Source organism: Rhodofomes roseus (genome assembly GCF_022264815.1).
Source record: "Rhodofomes roseus strain CIRM-BRFM 1785 chromosome Unknown C8Q71scaffold_2, whole genome shotgun sequence".
Lineage (NCBI taxonomy): Eukaryota > Fungi > Basidiomycota > Agaricomycetes > Polyporales > Fomitopsidaceae > Rhodofomes > Rhodofomes roseus.
Window position 1 is genome coordinate 1886533 of NW_025952958.1, and position 25166 is coordinate 1911698.

Sequence of the window (25166 nt, forward strand, 5' to 3'; positions counted from 1 at the left end):
CGTATCTCATACGTCTGAGTAACTCGGCGGCAAGGTACCACCACGGCAAGGGATAGCAAAAACGCGTCACCTGAGCGATTCGAACACTCGCGGGCAAAGCCCAACCGCTGGCAGCTAAATATAGCAGGCGATCCCGTTAACCACTCCGGCAAAGTGACTTGACGTCTGCAGGCTGCCAGATAACAACAGACCCGCGCCTCCAATCAACTAGGTACTAGTCCCGCACTAACGTAGTATGTCTCTACGCTAGAGATATGTTACGCATACATCTCATCCCAACCCTCGTCATTCGTGGCAGGTTGTGAGCTACTACTCGCCTTAGCAGGCCCGGAGGTCTCGGATGGCGCACTGGCCTTGCTCGACTCTGCGGCTTCCATCTCCCTGATGACATCCCACATGTCTTCGTCCTCATCTGGATCCGGGTTCGTTGGTATGGTCGCGTATGGTGTTGTAGAGGTACCAGGATTGTGAGGGACGTCGTCATCGAAAGCGTCCCACATCGCTTCGTCCTCGTCCCGGACCGCAGGCTTGGACTGAGGAGCACTGGTGCCGACGGGCCCAATGCGCCCAGCGTTGGCTTCGGCAGCTTGTCTCTCTTCTTCCTCGCGTATCATCGCGTCCAGGTCGAAGTCAGCGAACCCGTCAGAGGAGGGGGGTTCAGAGGATGGAGGGTGGGAAGGCGGGTGCGAGGATGCACGCTCTCCGTCATGTACATCATCATCGTCTCGAACTTCGTTGCTATCTCGAGGGTCATTTGCGCCGAGTTTAAGGTTGCTCGCCTCTTCGTCATCACTACTCTCGTCCAAGTCGGGGTCGATCTTGCGATCTCTGTTGATGCCCTTGTGTTCGTCGCGCCAGACGGTCAGCGCAACCTACGGTACTGTCAATATCTGCGCATGGTGCAACCCGGAGTACTCACATGCATCCGCTTTGAATGACACAGCTTCTCGACGCGTTTAACCGTCTCGCGAAACGGAGTCTTAGGATGCATCTTGTGTGTCCAGTAGTGGTAAACCTGAAGTAGTCGATTCAAATCCGCCGCCTAGCATACCGATATCTGAGTGTTCAAGGCAGCAAAGAATTAATGAGCGGAACGCACCTCGTGGCCTTTCCCTTTGGGCCTGAAGGTCTTCGCGTGTTTCAGCAGAGCGGGGAAACCGTCAGGCCCAAGCACCCTCGCTTCGTCCAACTTCGGGAGGGGCTTCCTTGGCTGTTTCTCCTTCCCGCTACCTCTACTCCTTCCCTCTCCTCCTGCAGTCCCACTAGTATCGGGCACATCAAGGTCCAGCGCAGACGGCTTCTTGTATATCTTCTCGTTCTTCGCGTCCTCCTGCTTCCTCAACGCGTCGAGGTCAAGCGCAGGAGGAAGGTCACCGTCAAACGCGTCTGGCTCCGCATCAAGGTTGTCAAACATTGCGTCAATCTCCGACTTCTCCGTGCTTGGTGGGACTGACTTCCGTGCAGGCGGAGGAGGGTCCTCATCCTCGGAGCCAGAGTCGAGGAATAGCGACGAACGTGGTCTTTTGGGAGGGCGAGGCGACTGGTCGTCTGTGGTGAGGTCAATAGGGGACGGTGCCCGATGCGGGGGCTCGTCTAAAGGCTCATTCCAGATATCATCGAGAGCAGTGGAAGACATGGCCGTTGGCGTCTGTTGGCGTGTACAATTGCTAGTTCGACGCGACGCGTAGTGTAACGCGTATGAGACGCGTCTGTCACAGCTGATGGTCACAGATCGTGCAGTAAGATCGCTCGAGTGGCCGCGGTGGCGGGACCTCCGCAAGATCGCCTTCAAGTTCTACCTCCGAGTCCTTGCATCCTTCTCGCGCCTGTCGCTACCCAAGAAAGACGATCTCCATACGATGATTGAAGACAGCACTGTACCCGAACCTGACATGCAAGCCGGCATAGATTACTGGGCCAGCCAGCCAGCCAATTATGATGGCGTTCTCGGTGAGCACCCATCGCAGCTCGGGTCACGGTAATGCTAATAATCATGTCGTTTGCGTGTAGGCGGATTTGGTGAAGGTGTGAGTCCATTTTGCTTGCCTCTTCGCAATGGACAATAACCCATTGCATTCTAGTCCCTGCCAAGGATCGACGCTCTCGGGTCGCGCCAGTTCTTGCTGTACCTCATGCCTGAGCTCTCCATAGTACCATCCGCAATTCGTACGCTGGCGGAACCAGAGGAACTATCTCACAGACCACGAGCACTGGACGTCGGCGCAGGGGTTGGCCGTGTAACGGCAGACGTACTCCTACACCTGGTATCCGACGTGGTCCTAGTCGAGCCCGTAGAAAGCCTTGTCAAAGAGGCCCTCTCTCGAGGGCGCGCAAGCGAAGTCATAATTGGCAAGGCCGACGCCACATTTGTTCCATGGAAAGGCATCTCAGCCAAGACGAAGAGCGTTTCTTTCATCCAGGATACCCTGCAGGGGATCGAACCTTCTCGCCCGTCAAGGTCCCCGACGTTCCTTGACCGCGTTGGATACATCCCGGATCACAGCGACCTCGACGATCCGTTCGATATCATCTGGTGCCAGTGGTGTCTTGGCTCTCTGAGCGACGCGGATCTGGTAGCCTTTCTGCGAAGAAGCCGAAGTTCCCTGCGGGATCCCAACAAGAGCCTCATCATTGTGAAGGAGAACTGCTGCGCTGATGATGACGAGGAACCACGGAGCGTATTCGACGAGACTGACTCGAGCATAACGAGGTATAATGCATTCCCAGTATGCTACCTCTCATGACTGACAATAACGCCCCAGGTCTGATCTCGCATGGAAGAAGGCTTTCAAGGATGCGCGACTGACACTAGTGCATGAACAAGTGCAGCGAGGCTTCCCTGAGGGTCTCTACACTGTGAAAATGTGAGAGTGCTGTGCCAATGTCGCCTTCTCCGCTTTCGCCGATTCTAACGCTTCGACAGGTACGCTTTGAGGTGACATGGGCGAGCATGAGGAGAGCAAAACACGTATATCTATGTAGCAAGCAGGTATGCATAGCCACGCTAGCAATACAAACGAACGTAGCAGCAGGCTAGAGCATCGAGGAATCGGTAGTATAGGGGCATCACGTCACCAAGCACGACAAACATTGTTGCAAAGAGCAACGACGAAACAAGGGAACGAACGAGAAGATATCCAAGCATAAAACGTAAACCAGCGCATCAGTGCTTCAGCTGCCCAGCTGAAGACTCCTCCCGAGCACTCGAGACATGGTCCTTTCTAGCCATAACAGCCTCACTCAGGCTTGTCCGCCTTTTCTGCTCCCTGCTCTCCGCGCGCTCCTTCACGTGCGGAAAGTGCGTGCGCACGACGTTTTCGAGCTGCGGCCAGATCTCGTCTGATGTCGAGCCAGAAAGTGTGACGAGCTTCACTCCGGATCGGGGAGCTTCAGCCCGGTAGTAGTCGAGGAGAGGTGACGTTGATTCGTAGAATTTCTCCAGCCGACGAGCAAACACAGCCTGTAAGATGGCTCACGTCAGTAGACAACACTTGGACGGGCTCGGAGAAGCGAAGTACCGGGTTGTCGTCAGGTCGTTTGGTAAGAGGTTCACCTGTCACATCATCAAGGCCTGGCACTTTGGGCGGGTTATATGACAGGTTGTAGACGCGACCAGATGATAGGTGAACCCAGCGGTCAGATATCCGACTCAGGATGACCTCGTCGGCGACATCCAAGTTGACGATCAGACTGAGAGGCGTTCCTCGCCGTCTAGGAAAGCAGTTCGGTCACATCGAAGAGGCTGATGGAAACTGAAGTGGCAAACCTCAGATGGTCATCAAACAGTTTACCCTGTCCAACTGTACGAGGGAAGCCGTCAAGCAGCCAGTGCTGGGCGAACACCAGATGAGTGATGAGGGTGGACTCAAAACATGCTTCCGAATGCACCTTATTATGAAGCAGATCCAGCTTGCTTGAAACGACCTTGAGCATGATATCATCCTGCAGTAGTCCACCAGAGGCGACGATCTCTTCCGCCATCAACCCAACCTCCGTCCTTCGAAATGTTCAATGGACGTTGCTGACGGCAGCAATGCAATGCTCACCGTTCAGCGATATGTTGTCGAAGTAGGTCTCCCGTCGACAGAGACAAGACATCATACTTCTTCACCAGTCGCCCCGACAGCGTGCCCTTGCCCGCACCGGGCTTGCCGAACATGAGCATTCGCAGCACTTTGCCCTCGCCATGGTCAGCGGTCGCCTCAGGCTTCACTACACTCGACGCAACGTTGTTCAGAGAGAATGCGAGGGCCTTGTACGTGATTGCGGATGATCGGAAGGCCCGTCGATGGGTGCCCACATTCTTCGGCCGAAGGGAGGCGCTGAGAAGACCCGACAGAGACATGCACACGACGATTGGACGAGGCGGAGCGTATAAAGGTGCCTCGAGGACGTGGGTGGTCGTCTTCCTGTCCAAGTGCTGCGACGGACCCGAGCGCGGCGACCTGTGTTGTGGGCAGCGGTGCAAGGCCGAGAGTCGTTCGAGAATCGATTGCGCAAGTGCGGGAATACCACCGGCGTCAAAGGGCGAAATAGGAACGCTGGTGCGAACGGCTCACCTCGTCTGCCTGGGAGGGCCCCGTCTGCGTCGGCGGGTAGGGAACGTAGAGTGGTGCGGTGACACTGGTTGGACACTGGTGAGTACGTTCTCGCGCAGCCGGGCTCCCCAACGACTTGTACCCCCGCCTTCCGCCGCGCTTACTGCGATCACGCGATGGCTGCATCCCTCAGGCTGGGCCTCATCTCGCCGACCAGCTTCGTCACGCTCGCCCGCCGCCCTCCCTGCCGCGCACTACCACATTCTCAATTCATTCGGCGGGCGAGACGCCTCACATCAGTCATCATGCATGGAGATACTCGGAGGAAGTCGGATTGCCTGTTCCTAGCCCTGCGAAGACACCACTACGCTACAGGCCGAACTATGACAACATGCTACACGTTCGTTCGTATATGCACGTCAGCCTGCGTCTGACCCTTTTGTGACCATCCAATGAGCCCCCTCATCGTCGCTACATCGACGACGCCCTGTACGTCCACTCTCCGAGTATCCGCCGCGATGCAGATTGCTTCGGCGACATGGTCGACGTGAATGGGCGGAATTGTCAACGCGTTGGCGACTGAGTCCAAGGGTGAGGCTGAGATAAGAGATTGCGGAGAAGAGGAAGAGGGGAAGGTAGATGCGAGTGACCGCAAGAAACCGGAGGGCGTAGGCAGGCCCTGCGGCGCTGTGCGGTGGATCGTTGCGGACAAGTCGAGCATTGCGGCGATTGGCGACGTGAGCGGGCGGAAGTGGGGATGGTAAATGAGGCCTATGGCGGACATTCGTCAATAATCACTCGAGTGATCCCCACCTAGACTTACTTGGACGTATGTACACTGCCCGGTAGTCAGGATTACCGGCTACTTTGTGCCTGATCTGCAGTTCCGCTTCACGCTTTGTCTCGATGTATCTCGCGGGGATGAATGGTCGGAAGATGTCTTCCGCTGAGACATACACGAAAGGTCGCGGTCCGTCAAGCGGAACAGAAGGCGTCGAGGACACAAATGCCTCGCAGACTCGTATGGCTAGGGGTGTCTGTGAGCGGGGTGTGTACTACCATGATTCACAAGACGTACCAGCATCGCGGTTCAGTGACTCGTAGCTGTTCGGTCTGCCCTCACCGCTAGCAAGCGGATTGCTCGACGGCCCACTACCGAGCACATTGGAAGCGACAATACCAGCAAGAGCCGGGATGTTGCCCTCGCTGAGCGCCTTCTTGTAACGTGTGTCCTCCAGAAGCGTCCCGAGCGTATGGACTACTGCCGTCGCACCAGGGAGGAGGTGCAAGTATGTTTCGGGTCTCATCGCATCCGCAGCTTGCCAGTCTACCTGTAATGTGGGCGCCATCAGGACCTGCAGTCATGGAAGCATGGATGAGACAACACTTTAGAGACCCAAGCGGGGGAATGCCCTTTGGGTGTCTTGAACGGTGCCCCGGATGAGCTGCGACAACCATCATGTCCTGTTCATACGTACGAGGGTGTCACGGAAGCGTACCTAATACTCGTCACCTCCATCCCTCGAGCAAGGGCTGCCTTGCAAACAGCGGAGCCTGTCCACCAGGAGTAGCATTAGCGTACCAGCGACCGTTACGCTTGGTTGCTTTCTTACCGAGGAAACCATTTCCTCCAACTACTAGTATCCTCGGAAGTGCGGCTTGCATAATGCCTACGAGTTGTGAACGGAAGAAGCCAGCTCTGTGGTTCAACTAAGTCGGCAGGTCAGGTAGGGTTTCGAGACACTGGTGGCGGAGGACAAACCGCAGGCTTGCTGTGGGCGCTTCCAGCTCGGGGACCTTCGCGGTGCTCGGAATATATCATAGCCATCTATCGCTGCCAGTGCTACATTGGACTCGTCAATAACATATAAAAAGCACAGACATGCATTACCATTTACTGCATCACTCCCTTCATATACCTCTAGGTCCTCTGGGCATTCGGGATTCAAAACACGACATTATTCACGCAGAGCGCGTCTCATCTCGAGCACGCGAGCGCGAATGACATCACGTGTCGGGCGTCAGAGGGGCAGGAGCCTTGCCCGAGGGTCCTGCGCTGCGATGCTCCACTCTACCACCTTGACTCTCGAGGTCGCGTCGGCTGCGGCTCAGCATTCTCTCTGAATATACACTTTCCATCTCTTTTCATGCATATCACACTCGGCATACTCTGACCATTGATACGACTACTGAAACTAAACGACCCGCACGATGTCTTCGTGGACATCATGGATTCCCTCATTACCCACGATCGACCTATCCCTTCCATCCGGGATCCAGAGACGCTTCATCTCGTTTGCATTGAAGCGTTCTCTCGGGCACCTACTCAAGCCTGGGCAGCTTGATCTTCAGCAGGTGGACTCTCAGATCGGGTCAGGTTATGTACAGATCCGAGACCTGGAGCTTAATAACGACGTGCGTGAGTTCCCCTCCAGCGTCGGCGCAGGTTCTGACTTTGCATCAGGCAATCAACTCGCTCATATCTGGGCTGCCTCTCGAACTGCACGACGGCTCCATTGGGAAGGTCACGGCGCGCATTCCATGGCCTAACCCGTTGACCTCTACGATCGGTCTCTCAGTTGAATCACCTCATCTGACATTCTATCTCGCACCTCAATCACCCGATGTCACCGCATCACATCTCGACCTTGCCGAGTCAGTGGCATCTGTCGCAGAGTCATTCATTCACGAGGAGCTCAATCCCGCCGACGAGGCGACGCTTCGTGGTTCGATTCACGGCGGGTCGAGAAGTCCACTACAGACCGGACAGGACGTCTTTCCTGGCGGACTAGATCCCTTTGTGTCTGATGAAGAGTTATCCCAAAGCGAGCTAGAGCCACCCGGTGTCTCAATATTCGCAACGCTCATTGAGAAGCTCCTGGCACGCTTCGCATTCGATGCGGACGATGTCAAGGTCACAATAGTGAATCCGCAGCAAGCCAGTTTCACGCTGTCAATAGCCCAGGTTCGATACGGGACCGAGACGGATCCTTCAGTGGAGAGAACAGATGCAAGCAGCCGGGAAGATTCGCAGGGCAGTATACGCGGCGTTACCGTCAGCGGGATCACTGTGACTACGCGCTGCCTCCGCCCGTCGAGTCCAGTAATGACCCCTACGCAAGAACGTGGTGCACCTTCATCTCGGATGACGCCCACTGCCGCGCCTGCGTCCCCTCAAAGCCCCCCGACCCCTCCTTCACCATACTCAGACTCGTCGGACATGGATGAGGAAACCCAGATGCTCATGTCACAATCTATAGCGATTCTCCCTCCTCGGCCGGTCTCGCCTGCGACATCGGTCTCGAGCAGTATGTACCAGAGCGCTGTGTCGACTGCGCCCGTGGAGAGCAGTCTTCATGGTACACCGAGTCCCGAGGCGCAGTTCTCAGCAGCTAGCGAGCCGCCAGCGGGCGACTTCACCTCGTCATCAGAGTCACCACCCGGTGCCGGCTTTCCGCAGAGACCACAGCCCATCGCTTGCATCCCGGAAGTGGAGGATGAAATCGTCGCTTCCTTCGGTTCTGATCCAATCTCTATCCGTCTGTACACGCCCCCGCCATTGTCTGCACATTCGCCCACGCCAGCCGTCGGGATTCCTTCATCGTCGAGAATCCCTAGTGAAGGGTCAAAGGGAAGCCATCGCCGAAGTAGCAGTGCGCGGACTCCGGACGAGAAGCTCAGGGTCACTGTGGATGTGGGGGTTATTGCCCTTGCCCTCAACGCACGGCATGTCCGGAGCATCCTGGACATCGCTGATGTCTGGTCGCTGCATTCCCCACTTCCTGCACGCCGGACCCCCTCCACTTCAGATGGTGCCCCCGAGCCATCGGCCATTCCCGCTCTCGATGGGACGCTTCGTCTGCGTGGCATCGTCCTTCTCTTACTCCCAGCATCGAGCAGCTCTAGAGCGTTGGATGCCCGTGGATCATCGGAGTTCTTCTCTCGCCCCCTTGTGCCGCCGAAGATGACGCATGGATACGTTCGCGCTCACATGGAGGAGCTGTCTACCACAGCTTTCATCTCATCATCGAGTTCTGCGACTCCGAGTCGCGGCGAGTCTGCACAGTTGCACGCCCACAAGAGGACATCGAGGTCGCAGAAGGGCACAGCCGTGAACTTGTCAGTGAACCTGACTCTCGCCGAGTTGTCGGTCTTCGCTTTCCTCCATCAGCCCGTTTTGGGGGCTCCCAGTCCGTCAACGGAGCTATATGCATATCCGGTCTTGATTACAGACCCGAATTTACGGTCTCAGTATCCTCGAGACCATTCGAACGCGCCTTCAGCAGACGTGCACAATAGCAGCATGCCGTCGTTTGACATATTGGATTGGACGGATCCTTCTCGAAGAAGCACAGCTGCGAAGCTTTCCGTTTGGCGGAGCAAGGCCGTGCAACAACATCCAACCCTCCGGCAGGAGACACCAGGTCCGAAGAGTTCTCCACGGGCGCAGCCTGGCATGCCGTCATCTGCCAGCCCGCCCACGCCTAGGGCAATGCCTCGTTTGTTGTCAACGTCTCCTGGACATGTCGGCATAGGGCGGCCGTCCCTTTCCTCTGGAGCACTACGACCTGCCGGGCCAGCCATCAGTGTGAAGTTCCGCAGTCATGCAACACAGTCGCAGTCGAGTCGGGGCGGCAAAGATGGCAGCCCGGATGTCGAGGTCGCTTTCGAAGCGCTGCATCTCTTCCTTGACCTCGGGCTAGTATCAGGTGGTGACCCACAACATGGCGAGAGTGCGACCATGTCGTTCCTGAAGGAGGCTGCGACTCCGTCGAGATCTCCCCTTGCACAATCTACTTTGCCCTCGCCAGGGTACCCGTATGAAGGCATGATGGATGACGACGACGACGCAGATACGCCTCCCTCCACCCCACGGGCTGCTATCGGGTTCGGGGCACGGACTGCGGAGGAGCAACAACAAGAACGGAGAAGGCTCGAACAATTAGTTCTGGACGACTTGGATCTGGAGTATGACTACCGGCAAGGACCAAAGCACAGCGTTGATCCTGCTACCGAGCGCGTGAAGGATTGGCGAAAGGTCTGTACTTTTAATTTGCGGCTGGAGGACTCGAGACTGACGTAGATAGCAAGGTCAGGACACATAGAAACCGTGGTCGAGGGCCCACTATGTCAATGAAATTCCCCGCGATTCGTATCCAGATACGCGATACTCCTCCTCTGAGTCCACCACGATCAGGAGCATTGATCCTCGACCTGCACGACCTCCATATTTCGCCGGGCAAACCCGCAGAGAAAGATCGCCCAACGACCAGGTTCGCTCCACCAGAAGATCCATACCTTGCCGGAACCGGTACAGGCGAGCCGACCACGAGCGAAGTGGACAATGCGCTGCTTTATGCGCAGTGGCACCGTCTAGTCGTTTCGTATGCACCTCTGTCGTCCTCTAGGGCAACGGCCATCCTCTCACTTGGCCCGTCGCGTCGTCCCAGCGAGGGCACGACGGAACATATGCGGTTCGGAGGCAGTATATCGCCAGACGCATCTGTGGTAGATCCTGTCTCTCGCCCTTCCCTGCAAGTCCGACGCGGTAATGTGACCTTGTCGCACGACCCGTCTACGGAAGTCAGCTCATTGGTGCTCGCCATCGACGTACCATCGATACATATCGAACTCTCGAAGCCCACTCTAGATGGCCTTCAGTTATGGGCCGACGACTTGACTCGCTTGATGGAGGCTGCCTTCGGCGAACCTCCTGTTCTCGATACGGGCACTGAGCGTGCAGACAGCAGGGACTCTAGTCTGATAGGAAGCCGATTCTTTGCGAAGTCAAGAAGTGTAAGTAGCCAAGCTGAGAGCGGAAGCTTTGCTAGCAGACCGCAAGAGACTGCTAATGAGACTGCTATCAAAATCACGCTTGGAGAGGGTACGAGAGGTCTCTTCCGTTTACTTCATTTGTGACATTGGATTGGATGCAGGCACTGTCAGATTGTTCGTACCGCGCTTGCAAGAGAGCCCAACTACTGTTCGACCTTTTGATGTCTCGCTGAACGACGTCGACGTTCTGGTTGAGCTGAAGCCGGAAGGAAAGGTCAGAGTCCACGTGCGAATGCTGCTCATGTACTGACCGCTTTCGTGGACAGGATGAAACCGTCCTGACAGTCGGCATCCGGGGCATCACTGTCAGTGAAATCACCAAGTCAGGCTCTACAGCCTCAATGCTTGCGCTCACCCACCCTTATAGCCTGGTGAGTCAAATTTGTCGTGACTATGAGTCAGTTGACGTTGACGCATGTTCAGTTGTCTGCTCAAGCGTCGGCCGTGAAGGTCCGCTTTATCTCTTTGATAGTGCCGGAGACAACAGCGAAGGAGTCCAGGGTGAAACTTACCCTGCGTGGCATTACGTTCACGGCGCATCCGGATTTTGCTTGGACATCAGATTTGGCGTCGTTCGTGAAAGCACCTCCAGGGGTAGGTACCGAGACTAGTCACAACTGGTACGTCGTTGATGGAAATACCTCCAGGCCTTCGAATCGGTTGTTCCGAGCGAGCGCACGCGGTTGTCTGTCAAGGTGGTGGACACTTCTCTTCAGACTCTGTGTCCGACATACCGAGGCGCATTAATCCCGTACATCGGGGAACTCGACTTCTCAACCGTCATCGAAGGAGCCTCGCCAGACTTGACATTCCTCCTGGATATCCCTGCAGTATCATTGTTTCTCGTGGACGACGTGAAAGTGATGTCGCAGCAGCTAGACAGTGCGAAAGTGGGGCATCCAACTGCGAGATCACCTGGCGCAGAGTATTGGAAGGTTCGTCCTATGGTCACAAAGAACCTCGCGAAACTGATGGACGGCTGCAGAGAGCAGGCTTTGCCTTGCTCGCTGAACTGGTCGACCTCAAGCTCCGATTTGCTCGCTTGACTGATGCAGGCCCGGCAGACACCAGAGTTAGTCTTTTCATGGCATTGTAGTCACGAATTATACTGAATAGCTCTGAAGATATCTGTCAGTCAAGGAGGCTTACGAGTCCACCTGTGTGCAGACACTCTGACAGCCCTGACTGCCTTCATAAGCGACTTCACTTCCATCTTTGCGCCACCTCCAGACATACCGTAAGTTAATCAACGCCCACTTAGCCTACATTACTCTGAGGACGTGTCAGGTCGTCACCCAGGAAGCGCAGTGAACCTACGCGTCTTTCGCAGACATCAGACCCACGCGGTCTATTGTGTACGTCCCGTTACCTACAGGAGATGTCCGTACTGACATGGATGCTACTGCATAGCTTCACTCGACGAACACGCTTTCCGACAGCTGCCCGAAGTCGGTGCAGCACCGGATATGATCTACGACGACCTTCCGACAAACCCAGACTACCTCGACGAGTCGTTCGGCGCAGCTGCTGGCCTTCGGGAACTGGATGACGACGAGTTCGACGAAACCAATGTAGACGTCCCTTTGGGAACTGGTGACGTAGATGATGAAGGCAGTAACACCTCTACATATGGAGGAGAGACGGTCCGCATGCTGCGTCCTGAAGGCTTACAGATTATCGAACATTACTTTGACACCATGTCTCCGGATTCGGTTGATGGGGACTCGAGGTGCGTATATCAATGTTTGGACCTGTTTGGAAGACTGACACTAAATCTTCATAGCTATGGGGAAACGACTCTCCGAGTTCGACTGCAAAACTTCGATATCACACTGCTCTTGTATGACGGCTATGACTGGATGCGTACACGCAGAATCATCGAGGAAGAGCAAAAGGAGATGCGGAAGAAGCTAGCCAAGATACGACAGCTCGTCGCCAGTGGGCAAACACCAGATCCTAGTGTCGAGGAGACGAGCGCTCTCCTATTCAACTCGGTCTACATCGGACTGGAGCACAACATCGACGAGCTCGAACCAGGCGCACTCATAGCGGCTATCGACGAGGAGCTGAACGAAGACCTGGAGACAGCTAGTCAGAGCTCTTGGCAGTCGCTGAAGCCTCAGACGGTCCACAATTCCCCCGGAAAGGGGACTGCTGGTCAAGGTCGCACACGTCGGAAGCGAATGAGTCGGTCGAAAGGCCCTAGCATCGAATTCCGGCTGATGGGCCTGAACGCTGAATACGACCAATACTTAACTGCGTCGGACCTTGTCTCAAGAACACTGGTGATCATAGAGGATATCGAGATCCTCGACCATATCAAGACGTCGACGTGGAGGAAGTTCTTGACGTCTCTCCGCTCGGACTCCCGAGGGAACATCCGCGAGACTGGCTCGGATATGGTCCGCGTAGAGCTCCGTACTCTCCATCCCGTCCCTGACCATCCTTCGGAGGAGGCGAGGCTTCGCGTAAGGCTTGACCGATCCATCTTGTGTCGCATGCGCTGACGCGTGCACTCTGCAGGCCAAGATCTTGCCCCTCAGACTTCATGTCGATCAGGATGCGCTTGACTTCCTCAAGAAGTTCTTCAGCTTCAAGGACCCGGAGAGCGTCCCTGCTGCACCTTCGGATCCAGAGGACGAGATTTACTTCCGTAAGTCGCTTAATGAAGTAGAAGGTTGACCTGATATACATGGTCGTCCAGAACAAGCGGAGGTATTCCCGGTAGACATCAAGCTTGACTACAAGCCGAGACGGGTCGACTACAGGGCACTTCGTGACGGAAGGACGATTGAGCTTATGAACTTTTTCCACTTCGATGGCGCAGAGATGACCCTTCGACATATTACTCTGACTGGGGTAGGCACTTTCCGCCATTCCTTGGTACACTAAGCTCAGTACTTCACCAGATCACCGGATGGCCAAGGTTTTTCGACCTCCTGAACGACCTGTGGACGCCAGACGTGAAGGCGACGCAATTGGTGGACGTGATATCCGGCGTAGCTCCCATTCGTTCCGTAGTCAACGTCGGCTCTGGGGTTGCGGATCTTGTGCTCTTGCCCATCGCTCAATACAAGAAGGACGGACGGGTGGTCAGAGGTCTGCAGAAAGGGACAACGGCCTTCGTCAAGTCGACTGCGATGGAAGCGATCAAACTCGGTGCGCGGCTCGCGACAGGCACGCAGGTCATCCTCGAGCAGGCGGAGAATGTCATCGGGGGACAGTTCAAGGACCCGATCACGGCGGAGACGGTTCCCGGCTCACCATTCTCGGATGAGCTGGGTGGACAGTTGGGAGACGAGGAGGAAAGCGACCTCATCAGTCGGTATGCCGAGCAGCCCATGAATGTCCAGGAGGGCATGCAGTCCGCGTACAGGAGTCTGAGCAGGAACTTCAATTCTGCGGCGCAGACAATCCTTGCGGTGCCCATGGAGGTGTACGAGAGATCCGGTAACGAGGTAAATGACATGCCTGAGTTGCTCTTGGCCCTTACTGAGCATCTTATAGGGACCCGTCCGTGCTGTCGTGCGCGCGGTGCCTATCGCGGTCCTGAAACCGATGATCGGTGCAAGCGAGGCGGTTAGCAAGACCTTGCTTGGGCTGCACAACCAGCTAGACCCCAACGTACGGCACGAGAACGAGGCGAAGTATAAGCAGCGATAGAAGTAGACCATCATTTGCGGACAGCAGGCACCGGAGGTTCACCTGTATGAATACACGTACAACAGCCATATCATGTATCACTGTATCATATACATCATGCATACCATGTAGAGAAGTGCTGGAGCGTGTAGCAAGACAGAAAGCAAGGTCGGCCATATAAAGAATGAGACGTATGGTAAGGAACGGCGTTGACGAGGAGCTCAGTCGACCTCCATGCCCATCGAACGACCCTCGCCGGGAATCAAGGCACTGCGGGACTTTGCAGACACCTTGATCTTTTCGCGGACCTTCTCCTTTTGTGGGGATTCGACAACCATGGGCTCCGTGAGCTTGACAGAAACCTTCTTCGCCGCCTCCAGCTTCCTCTTCCTGTGCGCGCGCAGCTTCTCTTTGCTCGCAGCCATCCTTTGGTAGGTCGTTCAACTGCATGCAGATCAAAAATTGACGGAATCGCGCACCTGTTCTTCCAGAAGGCATGCTCTCTCCGCTGCTTGATCTCCGCAACCCGCTTCATCGCCTTGACCGTTGTCGCGACCAACTCGCGGTCATAGCGTACGGGGACATTTCTGCGCTTCTCGAACTCGATCGTAGAGTCCTTTTATGGTGGTGAGTACATCGCATGAGCAAATGACCCAGAAAGTGACGCACGATCGTCATCTCCTTCCCGGCAGCTTTACGGAACGCCTTCGTCCATCGTACCTTCCTTGGGTTGCGTTTCATTCTGCGAGCAATGTCAGGATTTGTTCTGAGTGCTACGTTTAAGACACATACTTGAAGTTCTTGTTACATCTTCATCACAGGTAAATCAGCTTCAGCACAAAGGCAGACTAAAAATAGTGCTCACTTCGAGGTGCAGAAACGGAAGACTTTGGCATCGTTTCTGACGAACGCACTGCCTGATGTATAGTCAGATTGATCTGTGCATGAGTGGGACATAAGTAGGCATACCATGTCCTGGATACACGCTCTTGGAACAAAAGTAGCACTTGTCTATACGCATGTTGTGATGGCTGGGAGCAAGTTATGGGCGTCTAGTGGCTAGGCTTACCGCGAATTTCTCTGGCAGGTTAAGCGCCGGATATGGGCGCTTCCGCTACGGCTGAATGTGGGTCCCAGTGGTAGTTACAACAGTGTGACTCTCCTCATCTCTGGCCTGCACACTGAGTCATAGTAATTCACCATCTTCAACAGCATGGCTGGTTTACTTTCGAGCACGTTCGATTCGAACGTCGTGGCTGTTAGGTCGCATTGGCGAGGCTATGCGACCCTCAAGCATCTAGTGGTCTTGTACGCACAGGCCCTACCTGTGTGGCGTCGACTAATCCCAGTCCTTTCTCAGTGGGGCGTCCTATTGTGATGTCGGCTATGATTATCGCTCGCCGCATCCAACACTAGAAAATCCACTCGGAGTAGAATTCCCTGGGTATACATGGGCTGAGCCGGGCAAGGCGAACTGGGTCGGTCATCTCATCACCGAGCACGCTCTGAGCCCGATGCTTGTCTATGACTATGCGCTGGGCGGGGACCGCGTCGATGGTGTGCGGCGACAGATTGAGAGAGGTTTTATACCTCACCTCGCTCCGAGACCGCATTGGGCACCGTGGACAGAACAAGATACACTATTCGGTAGGTCTCTGTTGTTCTTGACCTGCGGGCGTGAACTCAATGACTCCAGCGACGTGGGTTGGCATCAATGATTGCAGGTAATGATCATGTTATAAACTATACGTACACCTCATCTGAGCAGTCCATGAAGCTACGAGACACCCGAGACTATTCCGGGCGTTGTCTCTGACCTCTTCAAACTTCAGGCCAAACTGTACGAGCACGGCGCCCGTAACTTCATGTTCGTAGACCTTCCTCCCATCGAGAGATCCCCAAGCGGTAGGGACGACGTTCCCGCTGCGAGTCGTCCAGTCGCTGACGTTCAGTGTGCTACAGGGCCCAGCCCGGAGAGAGCGGCGCGCATGTTCGCTGACAAGCTTCCACGAACTGCCTTGTGGAACACTACTCTGCGCACCCAAGCGGCGGCTTTCGCTGCTTCGCATGGCGACGCGACGGTGCTCATATATTCTTCTTGGCATCTGTTCACGAAGGTGCTGGACGACCCGACCACGTTCGGTTTCGGCAAAGACGACGTCCGTAGGCCTGCGAGCTCTATATGGGTTGATCGTCTGCATCCGACCAGCAACATGCACGACGTGGTTGCTCATGACATGGCGCAATTCCTGGGTAGCATTTCAGCTCCCGTCACGGGCGGCGAGCGGATCGCAAGATGAAGCGCGTTAAACGGCTCTCGACGTATGAACAGAAGGCCCACGAAGGTAAGGAATGGGATGGAAGGTTGTATAGAATGATATTTCATTGCCGTGTGCTGTCGAAACCCGGTAACATACAATATGGCGGCGAGAGATGTCTGATGTACTGGTACTATCAGCCAGAACTCCTGCATAGCTCGTCTGAACTGACCTTTGAAAGGCCCATGTTTCTTCGTTTGAGCGTTCCCCACGGCACGGTCCTGTTTACGCATCGGACTGATGTCCTCTCCGAGCGACAGCTAGGCATTCATGCTCTAAGCCTTTGATCCATATGACCTCAATCCCAGCATCCGCGAGCTTCCTTGCACCCTCACACTGCACGAAGTCATCCGGCTCTCCCACACCGATAAAACATCTGCGTGCCTTGGCTGCTATGAGAGCATCGGCGCACGGTGCTAGACCGGAAGTACGCACGGAGCATGGCTCCATGGTTGTGTATACATCGGCATGTTGCAGAACGTCCTCGATGGTCACATCCTCCGGGGCGGAGGACAGTAGCTCCCTCATCTCGCCCTTGGACAGATTACGTGCTTTGGTCAGCGCGTTTGCCTCTGCGTGAGTGTTTCCGGGCAGTTCTCGAGAGTAACCCCGCGCTAGGATGATAGGCTCGCTCGAGTCGGTGAGAGTCGCAGTGAGGACGCAGCCCACGCAGAAAGCAGTCGGTGTTGGTTCACATTTGCGTGCTTCGTCGAGAGCAAGGCGCAGGAAATGCAGGTGGACATCGGAGGTGGACGTAGTAGACATGGTGAATAAGTACTGACCCGGTCGCAGACGGTTGTCGATCCGTCGAGTATGTGCGTAATGCAGCATAGTAACAGTGAATACAGCATACTGTAAGTAGTAGCATAGCATAGTGACAATTGATTCTTGTTGACATCACGTGCGGCAGTGCCCAATTGAACGCGTCGATCGAGATTCCTCAGCGCGCTCAACTCGACCACGACCTCGGTCTTCTTGTTATTTGGGACTCTGACGGGTGGCATTTGTGTCTGCTATCATGTCTTCCCCTATGGCCGGCCCAGCTGCCCCCACCTACGCCGAGGAGGATGACCCTATGCAAATTCCTGGGGACGAAAACGAAGGAGAGGTAGTCGGCGCCCCCGGCGGCGGCGGCTCCGACGATAGCTCAGAAGAGCCCGAAGAAGACGAGGAGGAGGAGCGGCGCATCAGAGAGGGATTTATTGTTGATGAAGACGAGGATGAGGATGAGGAGGACGAAGAGGAGGAAAGACGCAGACGGCGAAAGAGGCGAAAGAAGCACCATCGCAGTCCGTGTAGTCCGTGTCTATTCCCGTTATCTGCGACTAACGGCAATTCTGCCCACCAGACCGGGAGGAAGAGGAGGCACTTGAGGAGGACGACTTAGAGCTGCTAGAAGAAAACACAGGAGCTTCGTTCTCTCGCAATCGCCTAACCCGCCTGCGTCGTGCGCGAGACTCGGAATCACCGCCCGCGCCGTCGTCGTCGAAACGAAAGGCTGTCTTGGAGCCATCCGATGATGATCTTGACAACGATGACCTGGAGCTGCCTCAGATTCAGGATATCCAGAACATCTGGGACGACGAAAGGAACGCAGCTGGCAGGGACGATGACGACGACATGGACGACGATATGGACAACTTCATCGAGTATGAAGATGAAGACGAGGAAGAGGTGGGAGGCGCTATGGATGAGGAGGCTCGGGAAGAGCGGCGGAGGGAGAGGCGGCGACAAGAGAAGGCCAGGCGAAGAGCATTGGGGCGAGCCGCGGAACTTGGAGGCATAGATGCGAAGTAAGTCCAGATCATCTCGTCATACTGAGAATGTGCTTAACTTTCATAGTACATGGGACGAGCTACAGGAGGTGTTCGGTGACGGCCATGATTATGACTGGGCCCTAGCCGAAGACGAGGAGCCTGTTCATCAGGAGGAGCAAAAGCCGGAGATGAAGTACCAAGATGTGCGTGCGCCGCTTCGCGACCTATCTTCCTGCACTAACCAGTCTGCAGGTTTTTGAGCCTTCAGAGATCCGTGCGCGCATGCTGACCGAGGACGACGATTTGATACGAGCAACCGACACTCCTGAACGCATGCAGCTCGCCACTTCAGCACTATCAGCCTCATCCACGATGACCCTTCACAAGCCGTTGACCGAGAATGACTTGGATGACGCTGCGTCATGGGTCATCACACGGCTCGGTACTCGCAAGGAACGCGACTTCTTCCGTGGAGATGGCCAGTTCCATCGCTACCTCCCAGATCTCGTTCAAGCCATAACCTGTGCTATGCGCTTCTTGTTCGTCCAGGAGTTTGAGGTGCCCTATGTGTGGACCCACAAGCGGGACTACATCTCATACTTCAACCCTGCGGAACTTAACGCCGAGGTCCAGTTGCTCAGCTTGGAGGAACTTTGGCGCGTCTACACCCTGGGTCAGAAATTCTGCTCGTTGCTGGAGCGACGCAGTGCCCTGGACTCTCTCTACGGCCGGCTAGGAGTGTCCGACAACTATTATGAGATCGAAGTCCGGAAACGGGTTGATACGGTCGAGACGGTTGCTGATGCTACCGAATGGCTGAGCATGAAGTACCGGGAGGACAAGAAGAACAGGGTTGAGCTTCACTTCCACGATGATGAGGAACAGATCGACATCAAGAAGCACAAGATGCCGAGTCGTATCTCACACTACGAGCTGGCGAAGAAGAGTATCGCCTCCAAGTTGGCGGAGGTGAGTGTCTGACATATAGGCTTTGATGTTGTCCTCATCGTCGTGTATAGGGTTATGGAATCCAACCACATCAAGTAGTTCTGAACTTCCTTGCCGAGGAACATACCCACTTCGTGGAGGATCCTGAGCTCAACCCCCAGGCTTACGCGGAGCAGTTCGCTGACCCTGATGCGAGTCGCGCGCAGTTACCCGAGGAGCTTCTAGGCCGTGCGCGTATGATTCTTGCCACGGAAATTGGCAAGGATCCCTTGTTGAGGCATAAGATTCGAGAGGCCTTCAAGGCTGACGCGGTAGTCTCTGTCTCACCGACAGAACGTGGCACTGCGAAGATCGACGATCACCATCCGTTCTTTGTAGGTCTTCCGCTGGAGTAGCACACATGAGTATCGCTCACTTCTTTACAGAACTTCAAGTACTTGCACAACAAGCCTGCTGCGGAGATGCTTCTGTCAGCGCAGTTCTTGCACATCCTGCAAGCCGAGTCGCAGCACCTGGTGACGGTGTCCATCAGCCTACCAGCTGACGCGAAGGCGAACTTTGAGCGATTGCTCAACGATGCATTCTCCTCGGATACCTACAACGACAACTCCCGCGCTTGGAACGAGGAGCGCTCTCGCGTCGTTCAGGAGGCATTAGAGCAGCATCTCATACCCATCGGCATCAAGTGGACTCGCGAATGGATCCGTGAGGAAGCAGAAGACTTCCTTGCAGATCAGTGTTCACAGATTCTCCGCGATGTGAGTCGAGAGCCACCTAAACAGCGCAGTCGTTAATAGTGCTCTTTTGCAGAGGATCGATATTGCACCATATGCCACGGACGACATGACACCGGGAGAAACACCGTCTGTTCTCGCTATGTCGTGGGGCAAGGGTGAGCCACACAAGGACCTGATCCACATTGTCTTCATGGACGAGGCCGGCCGCCTCCGTGAGCACACTCGGTTGGACAACCTAGTGGATCAGGAGTCGCGAGACGAGTTTGTCGACATGCTGAAGAGACGTCGACCACACGTCATCGTTATTGGTGGCTTCAGCATCGCGACCGCGAAGCTCGCGCAGCGAGTAAAGGAGATCGTCAACAAGCCGAACGGCGAGACCGGTGATATCGGCCAAGACGAATCGCTCAACATCGAGGTGATCTACGTACTCGATGAGGTTGCGCGCATGTACCAGAACAGCAAGCGGGCTGAAGGAGAGTTCAGTGCCCTTGCCCCGCTTGCGAGGTACTGCGTGGGATTGGCACGATACACGCAGAGCCCGCTGAACGAGTACGCCGCCCTGGGTGCTGACATAAAGGCTATCATGTTCGACGAAGACAACCAGAACTTGGTACGTATATTTGTCGTGTTGAGTTGGGTGATCACGTCTAATGGCAGAGTAGATCCCTGTTGAGAAGCTCCTGTCAGCGCTTGAAAGGGTTCTGGTTGACGTTACGAACAAGGTCGGAGTTGACGTTAACCGGGCTGTGACCGATCCGTACTACCAATTCCTCCTTCCGTTTGTCTGCGGTTTGGGCCCTCGAAAAGCTCAGCTTCTGGCAAAGAAGATCGCCTCGCTGGTGAGTGGTCTTGATCGTGTTGTATAGAACACTACTGACACTTCGTCACAGGGCGGCAACCTCGTCAACCGCGACCAGTTCGTCAAAGGTTCTCTGCTGACGACGAAGATCTTCCTCAACGCCGCGGGTTTCCTTCGCATCATCCAGGACGCTGAGCTCAAGTCTACCAAAGGCCGTCGTAACGAGGATGTCGATGTCGCTGACCCTCTCGACAACACGCGCATACACCCGGAAGATTATGAGCTTGCCAGGAAGATGGCCACCGATGCTTTGGAACTAGATGAAGAAGATATCCACGACGAGCATCCCTCACATGTCGTATCCCTGATCATGGAGGACAACGATGCTGACAAGAAGCTGGACGAGCTTAACCTCGACGACTTCGCCGTCAACATGTACGAGACGAACCAGGACAAGAAGCGGCACACGCTCAACGTCATCCGCGCCGAGCTCATACGATCATTCGGCGAGCTCCGTGACAAGTTCACCCGGCCCACGCCCCCGGAGGTGCTCATGATGCTTACCGGAGAGACCAATCGCACGCTCCGTGTCGGGCTGATCGTGTCCGTACTGGTCGTCCGTGTCAAGCCCAGCTTCGTCGCCGTTCGCCTGGACTCGGGCATCGACGGTATGATCACATCGCAGTACATCTCAGACGACCACGTCTCAGATGCCTCGGCGGTGGTGCAGAAGGGCAAGACGATTCAGGGCGTCATCATCGATGTCAAGCTCAACCTCGCCTCGGATTCGTTCTGGGTCGAGCTGTCCTCGCGGCAATCGGACCTTCTCCAGGGCGATAGCCAGTACCGGCGGGTGAGGCATGACGAGCGATGGAACCACCAGCAGTACGAGCGGGACATGGAGCTGCAGGCACGGAAGAAGCGCGCAGAGGTGGACAGGACGCGGAGGGTCATCAAGCATCCGAACTTCCACAACTTCAACGCGCAGCAGGCGGAGGTGTTCCTCGACCAGCAGCAACGGGGCGATGTGGTCATCCGGCCGTCGTCGAAGGGTATTGATCACCTTGCTGTGACATGGAAGGTGGACGACAAGCTTTTCCAGCACATTGGTACGCCCGGAAGGAAGTGATCTTGTGCATTGTTTCTGACATCCGCTACGTAGACATCGTCGAACCGAACGCTGATCCCACTGGCCAAACTGTCGGCACAAAGCTCATCGTAGACGCTGAACACCAGTACTCCGATCTGGATGAGATGATTGTCAACCATGTGCAAGCCATGGTTCGCAAGGTGGAGGAGTTGATGGCTCATGAGAAGTTCAAGCACGGTTCGGAAGATGACCTCCGTACGTCCATCCATTGATGTCTGAGCAGCACCTTGCTGATGGTCCCCTTAGATATCTTCCTGAAGAACTACGTGGCTGCGAACCCCACGAGGAGTGCGTATGGCTTCACCATCAATCGGAAACGTCCTGGGCACTTCAATTTGTGCTTCTTGGCGAACAAAAACTCAACAGTCCAGACATGGGTAAGTCTCGGCTTAGTTCTCTCCGCCTACGATGCATACTGATGATGCTGCAGCCCATCAGGGTCACGCCTGAGGCGTACTACCTCTTCGACACCCCGGCCACCGGTGTCTCTGAGCTTTGCGATGCGTTCAAGATTCGACACATTCACGAGTCTGGACGGACTGGTGGCGGCCTGGGCGGCGGCAAGACGCCTTACGGTGCTGGCGGTCGCACACCTGCACGGACACCCGCTGCCGGACATGCAACACCGGGGCATATGTCCGTGCGCCAGATGGGCCGAACACCGAACCCCTATGGGCCAGGTGGGCAGGTGCCGGGTGCGTCTACGCTGGGCGCCGCGACGCCTGCGTACGGTGCTCCCCCACGGACACCGTACGGTGGCGGCTTCCAGACTCCGAACCCAGCTGGTGTACATCCGGCAAGAGCTGCTCTGATCCAACAGGGCGACGCTGGGGGCGGAGGCGGCTGGGGCTCTGGAGGCTGGTGATGATATTCGGAGCATATTATTGTGCTGCTTGCTCTGCATCGGTGACATTTTCTCGCGCATTCTGCATCAACGCTGTTGACTACACACCATGTTATCGCACTTTGTATCCTATTGCATTGATATTTACTTCCGTTTGGTGCTTCCCAGACGGCCAAAGTGCTGAGCGAACCTTTGTGAACATGAGGGACAGGTCTAGCAGTGACGTCATATCCGAGCCCAGTGCTGCCCGCTGCGGAGCGCTACACTTGGGATGCAGTCGGACGTGTCCACCATGCCCTGCAGCGCTTCTCAATCTCTGCTCGCGCGCAGCATCACAGTCCTACTCTCCACCTCAGCTGGACGACATGAGCAGCATCGAATTGGAGGACCTTTCCAAGCGTAACCGAGCAGCTCGCGACTCGGACAAGCCCCAAGACTCAGACTCCGCCCAAGACTTGGGGACTACGCGAGATGCTGAGTCGGTGGTCTACTGGGCGTACACAGCAGCAGGTGTGTGAGTATTCGTCGATACATGAAATGTGGTGCAGGTATTGAATATTGACACGCCATCCCAGGCTAGTGGCAGCGTCGACCCCGCTCCTGATGTTTCCTCGTTTCCTGCTCTTCCTCGCGAGTACCGGCGAGCTCGAACGGCGAACAACGCTCACGCCTCTGGAGTCGTTCTTCTGCTTGCAAACCGGTATCCTGTTGCTGGCTATTGCAGTCGCACTCGTCCTCAATGTGCGAATCCGCACGCACGTAGAATCTCATCCAGCAGTGCTCATATTCGTTTCAGGTACCCTCATCGGCGGCATTGCCAAGTTACTCCTCCGGACAGGGTAGTGTAGGCCACCCGTTACTCGGACCACTATCTACAGCTTGCGCCTTCATCTCTGTCATCTCATATAACACCAAGTCCGTCGGTTCTCTGGGGCTACTCGTGTCCATGGGCACAGCGCTTGTCTGCCTCTGGGGATTCTGGGTCGTGCGTCCGCCTGTCGGCTCTATATTTCCTGGTGCTCATAAACGTTACTAGTTGGTGTTCGAGGGTACCTCGAGATACTCCAAGAAGACAGGCGCGGACAAACACACGTCTAGATTCCTCTTCGGTAACAAAGCTGCTGCATCGTCTCAGAAGAAAGAGTGGAAGAAGCAGGCCACCAAGTCTCGATGATACAATTTCCGAAAACCGTGTGCTCATAGCGTTGCTTCGTATATTGTATTTCTATTCGGATGGGAACCCGAGCACTACCAGACTCTGATCACCGGCAGTGGCGACTTCAGGTTAGCATCCTGTACGAGATGACTACCAGGTGCTTGGGGCCCCAAACTTAGGCCAGGGGTACCTGACATGAAACAGACTCTGAGCACGACCTTTCTGAGGGGGTGGCCGGTCGTATATGAGGTATCGCACCATACTGTAGGTGCTACTACACAGAGGTTTGCAATCGTTTCCCATCTCACATTCCACCTCAGGACATCATGTCTCGGATGATGCACGAGACTCTTCGCGGGCCGCGATTTTCGTCAAGAATTCCGCCACGTCGCGAGCAACGATATCATGCATATGACTGGTCGGGTGAAGGAAGTCGACCCACATGCGACTCGCACGCGTCTTGGTATCCTCCTCCGTGAACCCATGCGCCGCCGGGTCGTCCATGACACGCGAAAATGTGGCCCAGGAGGAGTAGAACAGGACGGTCGCCTGCTCGTGCTTCGTTGCGAATTGCTGTGCACCCTCGAGGAGCAGTCTGTTCCAGAGCTCGAGGCGCGGTGAACGTCGTACGCCGTCAACTATGGGAGTGCTCATTCTCAGTCCTGTGAATAGTTTAAGCCTGACGTTGTAGGGTTATTGTTGCGACTCGGATGACTGACGTACCTGCGGGACTGCGATGGACGGGAGGGACGTCGACTAGCATAAAGTTACGCGCACCGGCCTCGTATAGTTCCTCTTGCAGGTCAAAGAGATCGTTTATGTTTTTCGGTATTGTGGCCTCTGTGGCGAACCTGATGCATAAACGGTGAGTACACATATGCTCTCTGCCCCACGCGGTACTCGTACTGACGCGCAATCGTTGATGCCCACCCAGGTCACTGTTCCATCGTACAATCGTACAAATTCAGCACAATTGGCAATGATATGTCGTTCACGCGTATTCTCACCGAAGAGCGTGTCGTTCTCGTTCCACGGGCACCAGTCCGGCTTCTCCACGAGATGCCGCGTGAAGTCGCCTTGGATCTGCTGTCGCACCCCAGCCAGAGTATGGCCGCCGCGCGCGAAGTCATACACCAGTAGTGGCGCGAGCGGATAGTTCGTGACGAGGTGCCCGACCCAGTTGGGCTCGCCCGGTTCGGCATACGTGATCCCTGGGAACTCGATACCGAGAGGGTCGTCCTCTGTGGGGTGCGGTCCGCCTGCGTGGTACCCGACGGCAGAGTAGGAATCGCCACTACGTGAGGAGATGGTCAGAAGTGATTTATGAAGTCAGCATGCAGAACGCCGTGGTGTGCGTACAATATGATGAGACGCGTCAGGCCTGCGAATCCTGGCCAGGAGCTGCTCGTTTGGACGACTGTACTAGTAGACATCGCTCG

At 55.5% G+C, this 25166-nt stretch overlaps 11 protein-coding genes and 1 non-coding gene across 12 annotated transcripts; 5 read left to right on the forward strand and 7 right to left on the reverse strand.

Annotated features, from left to right (window-relative positions):
- Positions 1 to 64: 64 nt before the first annotated feature.
- On the reverse strand, positions 65 to 158 carry C8Q71DRAFT_t13. Its single transcript has one exon. It is a non-coding gene; the product is annotated as a tRNA-Ser (tRNA).
- On the reverse strand, positions 113 to 1675 carry C8Q71DRAFT_827934 (replication fork protection component Swi3-domain-containing protein). Its single transcript, XM_047926319.1, has 3 exons — positions 1100 to 1675; positions 920 to 1042; positions 113 to 872 (listed from the first exon to the last, which is right to left on the reverse strand). The coding sequence occupies exons 1-3, from the start codon at positions 1634 to 1636 to the stop codon at positions 258 to 260; spliced, it is 1275 nt and encodes a 424-aa protein (XP_047784085.1). The 5' UTR covers positions 1637 to 1675; the 3' UTR covers positions 113 to 257.
- Positions 1676 to 1859: 184 nt separating this feature from the next.
- Positions 1860 to 2868, forward strand: C8Q71DRAFT_699928 (DUF858-domain-containing protein; the record flags this gene model as incomplete). Its single annotated transcript, XM_047920096.1, has 4 exons — positions 1860 to 1950; positions 2011 to 2027; positions 2082 to 2710; positions 2763 to 2868. The coding sequence occupies 4 exons, from the start codon at positions 1860 to 1862 to the stop codon at positions 2866 to 2868; spliced, it is 843 nt and encodes a 280-aa protein (XP_047784086.1).
- A 212-nt stretch (positions 2869 to 3080) lies between these two features.
- C8Q71DRAFT_232821 (ADK-domain-containing protein) lies at positions 3081 to 4432 on the reverse strand. The gene is made up of 5 exons (XM_047917171.1): positions 4047 to 4432; positions 3889 to 3997; positions 3767 to 3831; positions 3519 to 3711; positions 3081 to 3460 (listed from the first exon to the last, which is right to left on the reverse strand). Exons 1-5 carry the CDS (start codon positions 4343 to 4345, stop codon positions 3164 to 3166), a joined length of 963 nt encoding a protein of 320 aa, XP_047784087.1. The 5' UTR covers positions 4346 to 4432; the 3' UTR covers positions 3081 to 3163.
- A 20-nt stretch (positions 4433 to 4452) lies between these two features.
- C8Q71DRAFT_735657 (NAD-P-binding protein) lies at positions 4453 to 6300 on the reverse strand. Its single transcript, XM_047922493.1, has 7 exons — positions 6152 to 6300; positions 6038 to 6092; positions 5926 to 5983; positions 5617 to 5869; positions 5362 to 5565; positions 4733 to 5309; positions 4453 to 4638 (listed from the first exon to the last, which is right to left on the reverse strand). Exons 1-6 carry the CDS (start codon positions 6201 to 6203, stop codon positions 4933 to 4935), a joined length of 999 nt encoding a protein of 332 aa, XP_047784088.1. The 5' UTR covers positions 6204 to 6300; the 3' UTR covers positions 4453 to 4638; positions 4733 to 4932.
- A 302-nt stretch (positions 6301 to 6602) lies between these two features.
- On the forward strand, positions 6603 to 14107 carry C8Q71DRAFT_735660 (uncharacterized protein). The gene is made up of 16 exons (XM_047922494.1): positions 6603 to 6953; positions 7003 to 9576; positions 9630 to 10422; positions 10475 to 10587; positions 10640 to 10744; positions 10797 to 10967; positions 11021 to 11308; positions 11359 to 11445; positions 11498 to 11610; positions 11661 to 11728; positions 11784 to 12102; positions 12157 to 12841; positions 12897 to 13026; positions 13078 to 13232; positions 13283 to 13831; positions 13881 to 14107. Exons 1-16 carry the CDS (start codon positions 6750 to 6752, stop codon positions 14034 to 14036), a joined length of 6510 nt encoding a protein of 2169 aa, XP_047784089.1. The 5' UTR covers positions 6603 to 6749; the 3' UTR covers positions 14037 to 14107.
- C8Q71DRAFT_735661 (ribosomal protein L24e-domain-containing protein) lies at positions 14108 to 15057 on the reverse strand. Its single transcript, XM_047922495.1, has 6 exons — positions 14985 to 15057; positions 14881 to 14932; positions 14808 to 14825; positions 14685 to 14757; positions 14495 to 14631; positions 14108 to 14441 (listed from the first exon to the last, which is right to left on the reverse strand). The coding sequence occupies exons 1-6, from the start codon at positions 15034 to 15036 to the stop codon at positions 14237 to 14239; spliced, it is 537 nt and encodes a 178-aa protein (XP_047784090.1). The 5' UTR covers positions 15037 to 15057; the 3' UTR covers positions 14108 to 14236.
- Positions 15058 to 15166: 109 nt separating this feature from the next.
- C8Q71DRAFT_233062 (uncharacterized protein) lies at positions 15167 to 16437 on the forward strand. Its single transcript, XM_047917173.1, has 5 exons — positions 15167 to 15323; positions 15376 to 15662; positions 15712 to 15739; positions 15793 to 15920; positions 15978 to 16437. The coding sequence occupies exons 1-5, from the start codon at positions 15229 to 15231 to the stop codon at positions 16313 to 16315; spliced, it is 876 nt and encodes a 291-aa protein (XP_047784091.1). The 5' UTR covers positions 15167 to 15228; the 3' UTR covers positions 16316 to 16437.
- Positions 16438 to 16558: 121 nt separating this feature from the next.
- On the reverse strand, positions 16559 to 17098 carry C8Q71DRAFT_794240 (diaminohydroxyphosphoribosylamino-pyrimidine deaminase; the record flags this gene model as incomplete). The annotated part of the gene is made up of 1 exon (XM_047925528.1): positions 16559 to 17098. The coding sequence occupies one exon, from the start codon at positions 17096 to 17098 to the stop codon at positions 16559 to 16561; it is 540 nt and encodes a 179-aa protein (XP_047784092.1).
- Positions 17099 to 17264: 166 nt separating this feature from the next.
- On the forward strand, positions 17265 to 22754 carry C8Q71DRAFT_735669 (transcription elongation factor SPT6). Its single transcript, XM_047922496.1, has 12 exons — positions 17265 to 17622; positions 17682 to 18126; positions 18176 to 18293; positions 18343 to 19059; positions 19110 to 19412; positions 19464 to 19796; positions 19849 to 20388; positions 20441 to 20617; positions 20669 to 21686; positions 21740 to 21922; positions 21974 to 22104; positions 22158 to 22754. The coding sequence occupies exons 1-12, from the start codon at positions 17352 to 17354 to the stop codon at positions 22590 to 22592; spliced, it is 4671 nt and encodes a 1556-aa protein (XP_047784093.1). The 5' UTR covers positions 17265 to 17351; the 3' UTR covers positions 22593 to 22754.
- A 93-nt stretch (positions 22755 to 22847) lies between these two features.
- C8Q71DRAFT_233212 (uncharacterized protein) lies at positions 22848 to 23872 on the forward strand. Its single transcript, XM_047917176.1, has 4 exons — positions 22848 to 23085; positions 23147 to 23312; positions 23368 to 23556; positions 23608 to 23872. Exons 1-4 carry the CDS (start codon positions 22937 to 22939, stop codon positions 23743 to 23745), a joined length of 642 nt encoding a protein of 213 aa, XP_047784094.1. The 5' UTR covers positions 22848 to 22936; the 3' UTR covers positions 23746 to 23872.
- A 179-nt stretch (positions 23873 to 24051) lies between these two features.
- Positions 24052 to 25160, reverse strand: C8Q71DRAFT_698702 (SGNH hydrolase-type esterase domain-containing protein; the record flags this gene model as incomplete). The annotated part of the gene is made up of 5 exons (XM_047920031.1): positions 24052 to 24365; positions 24412 to 24578; positions 24638 to 24665; positions 24735 to 25021; positions 25087 to 25160. 5 exons carry the CDS (start codon positions 25158 to 25160, stop codon positions 24052 to 24054), a joined length of 870 nt encoding a protein of 289 aa, XP_047784095.1.
- Positions 25161 to 25166: the final 6 nt, after the last annotated feature.

Bases quoted from the DNA above. Each gene is read 5' to 3' on its own strand.
- C8Q71DRAFT_827934 (XM_047926319.1), bottom strand. From the start codon at position 1,636: ATGTCTTCCACTGCTCTCGATGATATCTGGAATGAGCCTTTAGACGAG. The intron at 1,043-1,099 runs GTGCGTTCCGCT...TCGGTATGCTAG, and splicing joins CCAAAGGGAAAGGCCACGAG to GCGGCGGATTTGAATCGACT. The intron at 873-919 runs GTGAGTACTCCG...ACAGTACCGTAG, and splicing joins GTCATTCAAAGCGGATGCAT to GTTGCGCTGACCGTCTGGCG.
- C8Q71DRAFT_232821 (XM_047917171.1), bottom strand. From the start codon at position 4,345: ATGTCTCTGTCGGGTCTTCTCAGCGCCTCCCTTCGGCCGAAGAATGTG. The intron at 3,832-3,888 runs GTGCATTCGGAA...GTGTTCGCCCAG, and splicing joins TGGATCTGCTTCATAATAAG to CACTGGCTGCTTGACGGCTT. The intron at 3,712-3,766 runs GTTTGCCACTTC...CTGCTTTCCTAG, and splicing joins CTGTTTGATGACCATCTGAG to ACGGCGAGGAACGCCTCTCA.
- C8Q71DRAFT_735657 (XM_047922493.1), bottom strand. From the start codon at position 6,203: ATGCAAGCCGCACTTCCGAGGATACTAGTAGTTGGAGGAAATGGTTTC. The intron at 6,093-6,151 runs GTAAGAAAGCAA...CCTGGTGGACAG, and splicing joins TGGAGGAAATGGTTTCCTCG to GCTCCGCTGTTTGCAAGGCA. The intron at 5,984-6,037 runs GTACGCTTCCGT...TGGTTGTCGCAG, and splicing joins ATGGAGGTGACGAGTATTAG to CTCATCCGGGGCACCGTTCA.
- C8Q71DRAFT_735660 (XM_047922494.1), top strand. From the start codon at position 6,750: ATGTCTTCGTGGACATCATGGATTCCCTCATTACCCACGATCGACCTA. The intron at 6,954-7,002 runs GTGCGTGAGTTC...ACTTTGCATCAG, and splicing joins ACCTGGAGCTTAATAACGAC to GCAATCAACTCGCTCATATC. The intron at 11,446-11,497 runs GTTAGTCTTTTC...ATAGCTCTGAAG, and splicing joins CAGGCCCGGCAGACACCAGA to ATATCTGTCAGTCAAGGAGG.
- C8Q71DRAFT_735661 (XM_047922495.1), bottom strand. From the start codon at position 15,036: ATGCGTATAGACAAGTGCTACTTTTGTTCCAAGAGCGTGTATCCAGGA. The intron at 14,632-14,684 runs GTGCGTCACTTT...CCACCATAAAAG, and splicing joins CCGGGAAGGAGATGACGATC to GACTCTACGATCGAGTTCGA. The intron at 14,442-14,494 runs GTGCGCGATTCC...GACCTACCAAAG, and splicing joins CATGCCTTCTGGAAGAACAG to GATGGCTGCGAGCAAAGAGA.
- C8Q71DRAFT_233062 (XM_047917173.1), top strand. From the start codon at position 15,229: ATGGCTGGTTTACTTTCGAGCACGTTCGATTCGAACGTCGTGGCTGTT. The intron at 15,324-15,375 runs GTACGCACAGGC...GTCCTTTCTCAG, and splicing joins CTCAAGCATCTAGTGGTCTT to TGGGGCGTCCTATTGTGATG. The intron at 15,740-15,792 runs GTAATGATCATG...CAGTCCATGAAG, and splicing joins GTTGGCATCAATGATTGCAG to CTACGAGACACCCGAGACTA.
- C8Q71DRAFT_735669 (XM_047922496.1), top strand. From the start codon at position 17,352: ATGTCTTCCCCTATGGCCGGCCCAGCTGCCCCCACCTACGCCGAGGAG. The intron at 17,623-17,681 runs GTCCGTGTAGTC...TCTGCCCACCAG, and splicing joins GCGAAAGAAGCACCATCGCA to ACCGGGAGGAAGAGGAGGCA. The intron at 19,060-19,109 runs GTGAGTGTCTGA...CGTCGTGTATAG, and splicing joins TCGCCTCCAAGTTGGCGGAG to GGTTATGGAATCCAACCACA.
- C8Q71DRAFT_233212 (XM_047917176.1), top strand. From the start codon at position 22,937: ATGAGCAGCATCGAATTGGAGGACCTTTCCAAGCGTAACCGAGCAGCT. The intron at 23,313-23,367 runs GTGCGAATCCGC...TATTCGTTTCAG, and splicing joins CAGTCGCACTCGTCCTCAAT to GTACCCTCATCGGCGGCATT. The intron at 23,557-23,607 runs GTGCGTCCGCCT...AAACGTTACTAG, and splicing joins GCCTCTGGGGATTCTGGGTC to TTGGTGTTCGAGGGTACCTC.